Source organism: Triticum aestivum, chromosome 2D (genome assembly GCF_018294505.1).
Source record: "Triticum aestivum cultivar Chinese Spring chromosome 2D, IWGSC CS RefSeq v2.1, whole genome shotgun sequence".
NCBI lineage: Eukaryota > Viridiplantae > Streptophyta > Magnoliopsida > Poales > Poaceae > Triticum > Triticum aestivum.
The window spans coordinates 537,535,706-537,545,844 of NC_057799.1; the positions used below are offsets into that span (position 1 = coordinate 537,535,706).

General features: G+C 45.2%; 1 protein-coding gene across 1 annotated transcript; it reads left to right on the top strand.

The window, feature by feature from the left end:
* Window positions 1-5,437: 5,437 nt before the first annotated feature.
* Window positions 5,438-10,098, top strand: LOC123054305 (UDP-N-acetylglucosamine diphosphorylase 1). Its single transcript, XM_044478039.1, has 15 exons — window positions 5,438-5,982; window positions 6,437-6,491; window positions 6,602-6,753; window positions 6,884-6,923; window positions 7,400-7,489; window positions 7,578-7,690; window positions 7,825-7,899; window positions 8,128-8,167; window positions 8,274-8,356; window positions 8,430-8,507; window positions 8,629-8,772; window positions 8,859-8,926; window positions 9,200-9,314; window positions 9,410-9,566; window positions 9,682-10,098. Exons 1-15 carry the CDS (start codon window positions 5,809-5,811, stop codon window positions 9,777-9,779), a joined length of 1,482 nt encoding a protein of 493 aa, XP_044333974.1. The 5' UTR covers window positions 5,438-5,808; the 3' UTR covers window positions 9,780-10,098.
* Window positions 10,099-10,139: the final 41 nt, after the last annotated feature.

A 10,139-nucleotide genomic window follows, 5' to 3' on the forward strand; every position in this document is an offset into this window, starting at 1 on the left:
GATAAATGTTTATTATTCATGCTAGAATTGTATTAACCGGAAACTTAGTACATGTGTGGATACATAAACAAACAGAGTGTCCCTAGTATGCCTCTACTTGACTAGCTCGTATATCAAAGATGGTTAAGTTTCCTAGCCATGGACATGTGTTGTCATTTGATGAACGGGATCACATCATTAGAGAATGATGTGATGGACAAGACCCATCCGTTAGCTTAGCACTATGATCGTTTAGTTTATTACTATTGCTTTCTTCATGACTTATACATGTTCCTATTACCATGAGATTATGCAACTCCCGAATACCGGAGGAACACTTAATGTGCTATCAAACGTCACAACATAACTGGGTGATTATAAAGATGCTCTACAGGTGTCTCTGATGGTGTTTGTTGAGTTGGCATAGATCGAGATTAGGATTTGTCACTCCGTGTATCGGAGAGGTATCTCTGGGCCCTCTCGGTAATGCATATCACTATAAGCCTTGCAAGCAATGTGACTAATGAGTTAGTTACGGGATGATGCATTACGGAACAAGTAAAGAGACTTGCCGGTAACGAGATTGAACTAGGTATGAGGATACCGACGATCGAATCTCGGGCAAGTAACATACCGATGACCAAGGGAACAACGCATGTTGTTATGCGGTTTGACCGATAAAGATCTTCGTAGAATATGTAGGAGCCAATATGAGCATCCAGGTTCCGCTATTGGTTATTGACCGGAGAAATGTCTCGGTCATGTCTACATATTTCTCGAACCCATAGGGTCCGCACGCTTAACGTTCGATGACGATTTGTATTATGAGTTATGTGATTTGATGACTGAAGATTGTTCGGAGTCCTGGATGAGATCACGGACATGACGAGGAGTCTCGAAATGGTCAAGACATAAAGATTGATATATTGGACGATGTTATTCGGACACCGGATGAGTTCCGAGAGGTACTGGATAATTATCGGAGTGCCGGAGGGTTATCGGAACCTGAAAGTACATGTAGTCCCCATGTGTGGTTTTGGTAATTAGTTAATGACAATCCTTATGGACTAACGTTTGCATTGAGATATACATTTGAAGATTAGTCCCATTGGAAATGATTGAAGAATAATGGAAGACAACTCCTTTGAAGCAACAATTACATCGAGATGATCAAAATGGAGTTCATTGGAGTATCTTAAGGGTTGCCATGCTTAGAGCTATGGTTTGAGCCATAATGGATCAAGATCTTAAAAGGATGATTTGAATGATGAATTCTAGGAGTGGCTCAAAGATATGATCATAATGGACTCATGTGTTGAGTCATGATTGAGCAAGCTATTCAAGTGAAGAATTCAATATACCCTTCATGACGTCAAGATTAAACATGGAGTAGAGATATCGGTTGACCAAGTTGAAGCTCGGAGATTGAACTCTAAATGGTCAACACACGAGCGCAAATGATGCACCACATAAGATCTTGTGGTATGATAAGAAATTATTAATTGCACTCTGTGTACTAACCCATATTATGTGTTGTCTATGTTTTTGAGGGTTAGGTGATTCTCATGGGCTCGCATCGAGAGAGAGATTTCAAGTGTCTATGAGAGGATGACATCAAGTGTTGGTGATCATGGTTGATAAGGGCAAGTTCAAGATAACCATCCCGAGGGATACATGCTTGAAGCTTGTTGATGATCACATGATGGACAAGTGAAGATGAATACAAAGCAAAGCCTCCCATATTGTGTATGGGGGAGCTACTTGAAGACTTCACCAATGTCTTGCCTTCAACTTGAGCCAAGAAGAAACATCAACATCAAGCTCAAGTGAAAGGCTTGAGTCAAAGGTATTAGTTCCTTTGGCATTAGTGTTGTGGAGAGATGACCACCAAAGAAAAATATACACTCAAGAACGGATTCTCGATAGCTATGTAGTATAGCTCTTTTATGTTTCTTGAGTTATAGGGATCCCGCACTATTAAGAGGGGATCAAAGGGGTTAGTGATAGATTTGCTCAAGTCAACATCTTCTATTTCTACTTCCTCACATCATATTTCAACATAGGCATATTTCACTCCTATCCAATACAAATACAATATGCCTATACATCTACCAAAGTAAATCCATAGCCAAATACGTTCCCCAAAGTATATGATCTTACCTTTCCATAATTTGCACCCTCCTTTTTGGTTTATCTTGAGTGGTTCTCTATGTGAGGACCTGGAGCTTTTCCATAGCTTCAAAACGAGCCCAAGATCTTCAAAATCGGAGTCCGGATGTGAAAGTTATGCATGTTTTACTTTTGGGGCGGCTGCAGTTTTTGTGTTGGCCGGATGTTTGGGCTTTTCCCCGGATGTCCGGCCACTGCTATCCAGAGGGCGTCTGATTTATGTGAAATTGTTGGATGTCCGGCCCCTGGCCCGGATGTCCGGCCGTAGATGTCCAGAAAGCTTACCGAAATGTTGTTTGTATACGCCGGATGTCCGGCACTTGGCCGGATGTCCGAGGCCCCAAGTTTGGCCAGATGTCCGGGCTTCGGCCAGATGTCCGGGCCCTGTAATGTATTTTTCACATACGTGTGTGTGATTCTCAGCCGCCGGATGTCCGGCCATTGCCCGGATGTCTGGCCCGGCGCTGCCACTTACACTAAAACGGCTAGTTTTCTTGGCACACTATATATACCCCTCTACCCATCCGGTAGAGGGTTGATCACTCCATCCAAATCGCCCCAAGAACACTAGTGGCTCCCTCTCACTTCTCCTACACCAAATCTTAGATCCCGGAGAGATTCGTGAGAGTTCTTGAGAGTTTTTCCAATCAAGTGATAGATCCACTCTCTCTCCCTCTCTTGACCAAAGGAATTCGTGATTTAAGCAAGTTTTGAGCATTTCCCCTTTGTTCTTGTTACTCTTGGAGGTTGGAGACTCCTAGGCGGTAGGAGTGCTCCGGTGAGGAATCAACTTGTGATTTGTCCCCCGGAAAGTTTGTGAAGGTTTGGAGGCCGCCTCAAGGTCTACCACTAGTGGTTGAGAATCGCCTTCGTGGTGATATCTCAAGGAGAATAGGGTGAGCTTTCGTGGCGTTGGTGTGCCTTCGTGGTAACATCCACCTCTCTAACGGTGACTAGCTTTCCTTCAAGGAAGTGAACATCGGGATACATCCTCGTCTTTGTGACTTTGGTTATCCCTAACCCTAACTCCTTACTTGTGGTTTACTTGGTCACTTGACCGTGCATTCACTATATCTTGTTGTCCTCATTATATTGTGTTGGCCATTCCCTTGAAGAGATTATTTAGGCCTACACTTTATATTCGCAATTCATGCTTTCTACTATTGTTCTATCTTATGCTTAGTGTGAATTGCTAGCTTGTAACATTCATTTTCATATCTTATGACATAACTTGTGTAAGCTTGTAGTGCTTAGCTGAGTTTGCTTGTATCATTCAATTCCATATATTGTGATACAATTTGTGTAAGCTTGTATTGCTTACTTGTGGTTGTGTGTATTATTCATTTCCATATCTCGTGATATACATTGAGTAAGTTTGTGTGACTTACTTGTGCTTACTCATATCCTCGTTGTTCTCATCTTGTTTATCCTAAGTTGTTGGTGCACTTAGTGAGCCTAGTATATTTAGGATTTGTGCTTGAAAAATATCTGCTTAGTTTATTTCCGCGTTAGGATATAGCCAAATCCGTAAAAGATTCTAAAAACGCCTATTCACCCCCCCTCTAGGCAACATCGTGGTCCTTTCACCCCAGGGGAACTAATGGGCCTTGATGGGCCTTAGTGGGAAGAGAGGAAGGGCCACAAGGGGCTGGCCGCGCCCCCCCCCCCTTGGGTCCGAATTGGACTAGGGGAAGGGGGCGGCGCCCCCCTTTCCTTTCCTTCCCCCTCTTCCTTCCTTCTTCCCCCCTTCCTCCAGGTGGAATCCTACTAGGACTTGGAGTCCTAGTAGGACTCCTTTCTCCTGGCGCACCCTACAGGGGCCGGCCGGCCTCCCCCTCCCCTCCTTTATATACGGGGTAGGGGCACCCTAGAACACACAAGTTTCTCTTAACCGTGTGCGGTGCCCCCCTCCACAGCTACACACCTCGGTCATATTGTCGTAGTGCTTAGGCGAAGGCTGCGCCGGTAACTTCAGCATCACCGTCACCATGTCGTCATGCTGACGGAACTCTCCCTCGGCCTCAACTGGATCAAGAGGTCGAGGGACGTCATCGAGCTGAACGTGTGCTGAACGCGGAGGTGCCGTACGTTCGGTACTTGGATCAGTTGGATCGCGAAGACATTCGACTACATCAACCGCGTTACTTAACGCTTCCGCTTTCGGTCTACGAGGGTACATGGACACACTCTCCCTGCTCGTTGCTATGCATCTCCTAGATAGATCTTGCGTGATCGTAGGTAAAAATTTTGAAATACTGCATTCACCAACATCCCCTTGGCAGTCGTGCGCCCCAAACTTCGTCGAGCCTCCTCCTATTAGAATGGTCTCCCGCGCTGAGGAAAAGGAGAACCGCATGGCCATGGGCCAGCTCGAGGCCGAGTGCATCAACAAGGCCTATATGGCTGACCACATTGTGAAGAACCCACAACTCATCACCGAGAACTTAGCATGGTTCGAGTGCAAGGATGATGACCTGAATTGGAACAGATCTCCGACGAGGAGGAGGTGAGGCCGACCCCTTCAGTATGGGGTGATCCCTATCTCCTCTGACTCAGATGACTTTGACGCGTTCTGCATCTGTCATGGTGATGACAAGTAGTTTAAATTTATTCATTTATGCTATCCAGTGATACCACCTACTTATGCTATATATGGTTGCTACCTTTCTTTAATTATGCATAATCGAGTAGTTTAAATTTGTATTTGAAATAAATCTTTGTTCATTTTTTTAATGAGATAGCTTTTAGGAGTTCGGCTAGGAACCTCTTCTTTTAACTCCTCAAGTTTAAGGTGGCTTTTGAATGGCTAAATTTTTGGGATTCAATTAAAGATGCCCTTACACATGTAATACACAGATGAGCTGAATAAAGATCAGCAAGAAATATGCAAATTTGGGTTAGTGATTAAATCCGCATCTGGTATTATGGCACAAAAAAGACACTCCCTTCGGATGGGAATATAAGCCGGGCATGGGTTTCTAGGTCTTTAGTTTGACAAAGGAATCAGTATGTCATAAAACTACATGGTACTACCTCCGATCCAATACATATAAGATGTATCCGTTTCAGCTACAAGTAATACGGGGCCGAGGCCGAGGGAGTAAGAAAATTCGTCCAACAATGATTGTAGAGAGACATGTTTTTGTGGCAAGTAACGTGCTCCGTATTTTGCTAGTCAAATGCAGTAGATAACCAAAAAAAATACTTGTATTCCTATATATAGAGGGAGTAAAATTATCAGCCAAGTATAGTAGATTGATTATTCGCCGTAAACATCCAAATGGCGTGGTCGCCATGGCATGTGTAGCTTCGTCCCCCCTTCCCCTGTAGTACGTTCGCAACCTGCTCCGATCCAAAAGCCAGGGAGGAGACACCTGCAGCGCACCGCGCGGCGCCGCGGTATATAACCTCACCTCGCGCGGCGGCACACGCACCGGCACCACCACCTACGCGGCCCACGCCCACGCACGCACCGGCGAACAGTCCGAGCTGGCTCTTTTGGCCTGGCCATAGGCACAGCGGATCATTACCCAATCACGGATCTCTAGCCTCGCCTCGCCACCGCCCGCTGCTCCGCTCTCCTCTGCCTGCTCATAATCTCCCTCGCGTCGCCACCGTCCGCCGCTTCTTGCGTGCTGCCGCCGCGGCGAGGAGGAGGAGATGAAGGAGATGATGGTGGGGTCGGTGGCGCCGGTGGGCCCGGTCGGGAGGTGGGGCGCGGCGCCGCCGCAGGAGCTGCTGGAGCGGATGAAGGACTACGGCCAAGAGGGCGCCTTCGCGCTCTGGGACGAGCTCTCGCCCGAGGACCGCGACCTCCTCGTCCGGGACATCGAGGTGAGACATACAGGCCCCAATGCGCTGCTCCTGTTGGTCCTCTCCCGGCGGGATTTCATGGCCGGATTTGGCTTTCTTGCGCTGGGATTTCTGTTTCCTCGCGCAGGGAGTGTCGGCGGAGGTTTTTTCGGCATAACAAGTTACTTTCTGCACCGGGATTGTTAATTATGAAAGAAAGATTTCGGTTTTGTGTTGGAATTATGCTTGTCGATTTGGTTGTGGGCTGGAATTCTGCACGTGGAGCTGGATTTATTTGATTTCGAGTAGAAAGTGCTGCTGAGATTTGTGGGGTAGAAGATGAGGATTTGAGCAGCAATGTAAATCTCCATCGGTTGCAGATGCTGCACATTTCGATTGTGGTGTTGCCCGACCTCAATCGAAATTTGCAGCATCTGTTTGCCATTTTGACAGCGACTGAATACTGACGGAGCTGTGCGTACTAACTATATTGCAGAGTCTGGATCTTTCGAGGATTGACCGGATCATTCGACGCTCTATGGGATCACAAGGTCAGAGTTCCTTCATTTGCACAAGTTGCCATCATTCCAGTGAAGAACACTATGCATTGTGTATCTTTGATCAGCATTCTTAGCTAATGTGGTGATCTTGCTAAGCACAGGAGGCTATCTGGCGCCCGCCGAGCCCGTGCCGGAATCCAGCGTGTCGAGGGTGGAGGAGAGGTCTCCGGAGGACAAAGAACGGTGGTGGAAGAAGGGGCTGAGAGCCATCTCGGAGGGGAGGCTGGCCGTTGTCCTTTTGGCTGGTGGTCAGGTAATCTGATGAGATATAGTCCCCCCAATCCTGTTTTCTGATACTGCAGTCTATGTAGTCTCTACCGCCCATTCGGTAGCATTATGCTTATGATGATCTAATTTCTTTTCGTGTTGTGCCTTGTGTGTAGGGGACTCGGCTTGGTAGCTCAGATCCTAAGGGGTGTTTCAGTAAGTCGATCCCATCTGAGTCCTTGTATGTTAGTAGTTGACTGCATATGTGCAGTGGTATGCTCTTCTTTTAAAACTAAAAAACAGTACACCATAGTGATGTTTGTAGTTCTTGGCACAATTCTTTATTCCATGGCGGCAGATCTCACATACTGTAAATTGTGCACATCACTGTTATACACCGTCTTTTAATCAAACTTACTGTATCCAGTGTGGCATATTAGTTCATCCATACTAGTATGGAATTGCATTTTTGCTGATAATTCCATAGCGGCAGATTTCACATCTCATAAATTTGTACATCACTGTTATGCATTGTCTCCTGATCAAAAGGAAATGGATGTACTTACTATATCCAGTGTGGCATCTTTATTCATCCGTACTAGTATGGAATTGCATTTCGCTGATAATTCCAATCTCCTTACATTATATTGATCATTGTAATTTTCTCTTGACGCCTCATGTTGGCCTTTCAGGTATTGGCCTTCCATCTGGAAAATCACTTTTCCAACTCCAAGCGGAACGCATTTTGTGTATTCAAAAGTTGGCTGCTCAGTCCAGTGACAGTAATATCTTTTAACCACAAGCTTGTAGATTTTTCTTTGTCCTTTGCTTACTTCACCTCCTTACCCTTGATTTGAAAATAATTTGCAGGTCCAAGAAATACTTTACCAATCCACTGGTACATAATGACCAGCCCCTTCACCGATGATGTCACACGCAAATTCTTTGAAAGCTGTAAATATTTTGGCTTAGAGGCTGACCAGGTAAGAACAAGTACAGAATTTTCTGTTGCATTGAATATTCATGGCAATTCAACAAACATGTGCATACTCGTCGAATCCAATAGTAAGAGTTATCTTTAATAGCTAGGCTTGAAACGTTGATATCTTCTTGGCAGGTGACCTTTTTCCAACAAGGCACCCTTCCATGTGTTTCTGACGATGGCAGATTTATTATGGAGACGCCATACAAGGTACCGTGTTGCATCTTCTCTTACTTTAACTTTTCATTCATGATCCATCTTACCATGTATGGTCAGGAAGCAAAGTTACGGTTTATAGCACTTTGTTTTCTAAGTTTTACTCATGGTGTGTGATCTGAGAGTTTAAATGCAAGTTTTGATGCCTGCAAAGCTACTTTGATACTGCATATCTGCAATGCTAAATGATTGGATTGTTCTTACATGATCTTCTTAAACCAGGTAGCCAAGGCACCTGATGGAAATGGAGGAGTTTATGCCGGTAATCTCCCATAGATATGAACCAGTTATTATGCATCTTGCAGTAGTTGTATTTTACCCACTATTAGATACTGATGCTTAGTTTTTACAACTGTAACATCTCACAGCTCTGAAGTCTAAGAAGTTGCTTGACGATATGTCTTCACGGGGTGTAAAGTATGTAGATTGCTACGGAGTTGATAACGTATTGGTGAGTACATGCGCTTTGAGGTGTCATCTGATGTCCGCACCTTCTCATTCGCTAATCGATGTCTTATGCGCAGGTTCGCGTTGCAGATCCAACCTTCCTAGGGTACTTTATAGAAAAGGGTGTATCTTCTGCTGCGAAGGTTGTTAGGAAGGTAAGGTCAAATATCTTTCGAGCTCGCAAAAGAAATTCTCATGGTTCATCACTTTTTTTGTGGCAATTTTCATTTTTGGCATACTATGCACTTTGTTGATAGTCTGTCATATCCTTAACAGGCTTATCCACAAGAGAATGTTGGAGTATTTGTTCAAAGAGGCCGTGGTGGACCTCTTTCCGTGGTCGAGTATAGTGAAATGGATGCGGCTATGACTACTGAAATTAATCAATCAACAGGACGCCTTCGTTATTGTTGGAGCAATGTATATTTCTATCCTTAGCTTGTCGCTCCCTCTTTCCCTCAATAACTGTGACACTTGAAACTAACATATTTCTTTGTTCTTTGCAGGTATGCTTGCATATGTTCAGTTTGGAATTTCTGAATCAAGTCGCAAACAGCCTTGAAAAGGACAGCGTGTGAGTGTTTCTGTATCCACTTTGAATTCTGAAATCATATTATGTTTGCCTCCTCTTCCAAACTCCGAGTCTGGTTTTACAGTAGTTCTTTACCTACTTGCTGCTTATGTCTCTTAATCTTCCTGGGAGAATGAGAGTTATATCTACAGTTTGTGATTTAAGGATCTGCTAGGCATGTCATGGCAAGTAATTTTACTTGGCAATTGACATGCTCTAGTCTAGCATAAATTATGTTCTGTTGCAGCACCTGACATTTGGAAATTTGGTGGCCAGGTATCATCTTGCACAGAAGAAGATACCTTCGATTCATGGGTATACAATGGGCCTGAAGCTTGAGCAGTTCATATTCGATGCATTCAATTACTCCCCGTCCACGACGCTTTTCGAGGTTCGATTTCTATTCTGTCCCCTCTTCTTCTTTTCCCCCATTTTCTTTGGGTTTAAAAGCTTGAGATACCCACTGGTGCATATCTCAAAATCCAGGTGCTACGCGAAGAGGAATTTGCTCCAGTGAAGAACGCGAATGGCTCAGCCTACGACACCCCCGATAGCGCCAAACTGATGCTGCTCCGACTCCACAGCAGATGGGTAGTCGCTGCTGGCGGCTTCCTGACCCATTCTGTGCCCTTGTACATGACAGGTAATTCCTCACGTTTGCCTGTACCCTGAAACATGCAGTACTAAACCACAACTCAGGCATTGCAAGACAGAACAGATTGTGCTGGCCACCTTTCTCATGATCCCTTTTCTCATAGGCGTCGAGGTTTCTCCGCTCAGCTCCTACGCCGGAGAAAACCTGGAGGCGATCTGCCGCGGACGGACATTCCACGCGCCCAGCGAGATCTCGTTCTAGGCGCATCAGTTCACGACAGTGGCAGCAAATGGAGGAAGCAGTATTGCACAGGGATTGCAAGGTCGAACGAATGCTCGCAGTTGACATTGGTTGTATTGAGCTGAGCTCTTTGAGCTATTGGCATTAGGGTTTTCAGGTACTGGGCAGACTGTTGTATCTTTTGTGAGTAAATTGGCCCAGATTCTGAATGCGTCTTGGCTTTTGCCATTTGTAACTCTTTTCGCTGTTGCTGCCCCTTTAGATGAGCATCTTCAACTGTACTAATTTGGTGCCCCATTTATCTGCTGTCACGTTCCGACAGTGTCCGCTCTGAACCCCATTTATCTGTGCTCTTGTCCTTTCAAATTACCTGGACACATG

Bases quoted from the DNA above. Each gene is read 5' to 3' on its own strand.
- LOC123054305 (XM_044478039.1), top strand. From the start codon at position 5,809: ATGAAGGAGATGATGGTGGGGTCGGTGGCGCCGGTGGGCCCGGTCGGG. The intron at 7,490-7,577 runs GTAATATCTTTT...AATAATTTGCAG, and splicing joins GGCTGCTCAGTCCAGTGACA to GTCCAAGAAATACTTTACCA. The intron at 8,357-8,429 runs GTGAGTACATGC...TCTTATGCGCAG, and splicing joins ACGGAGTTGATAACGTATTG to GTTCGCGTTGCAGATCCAAC.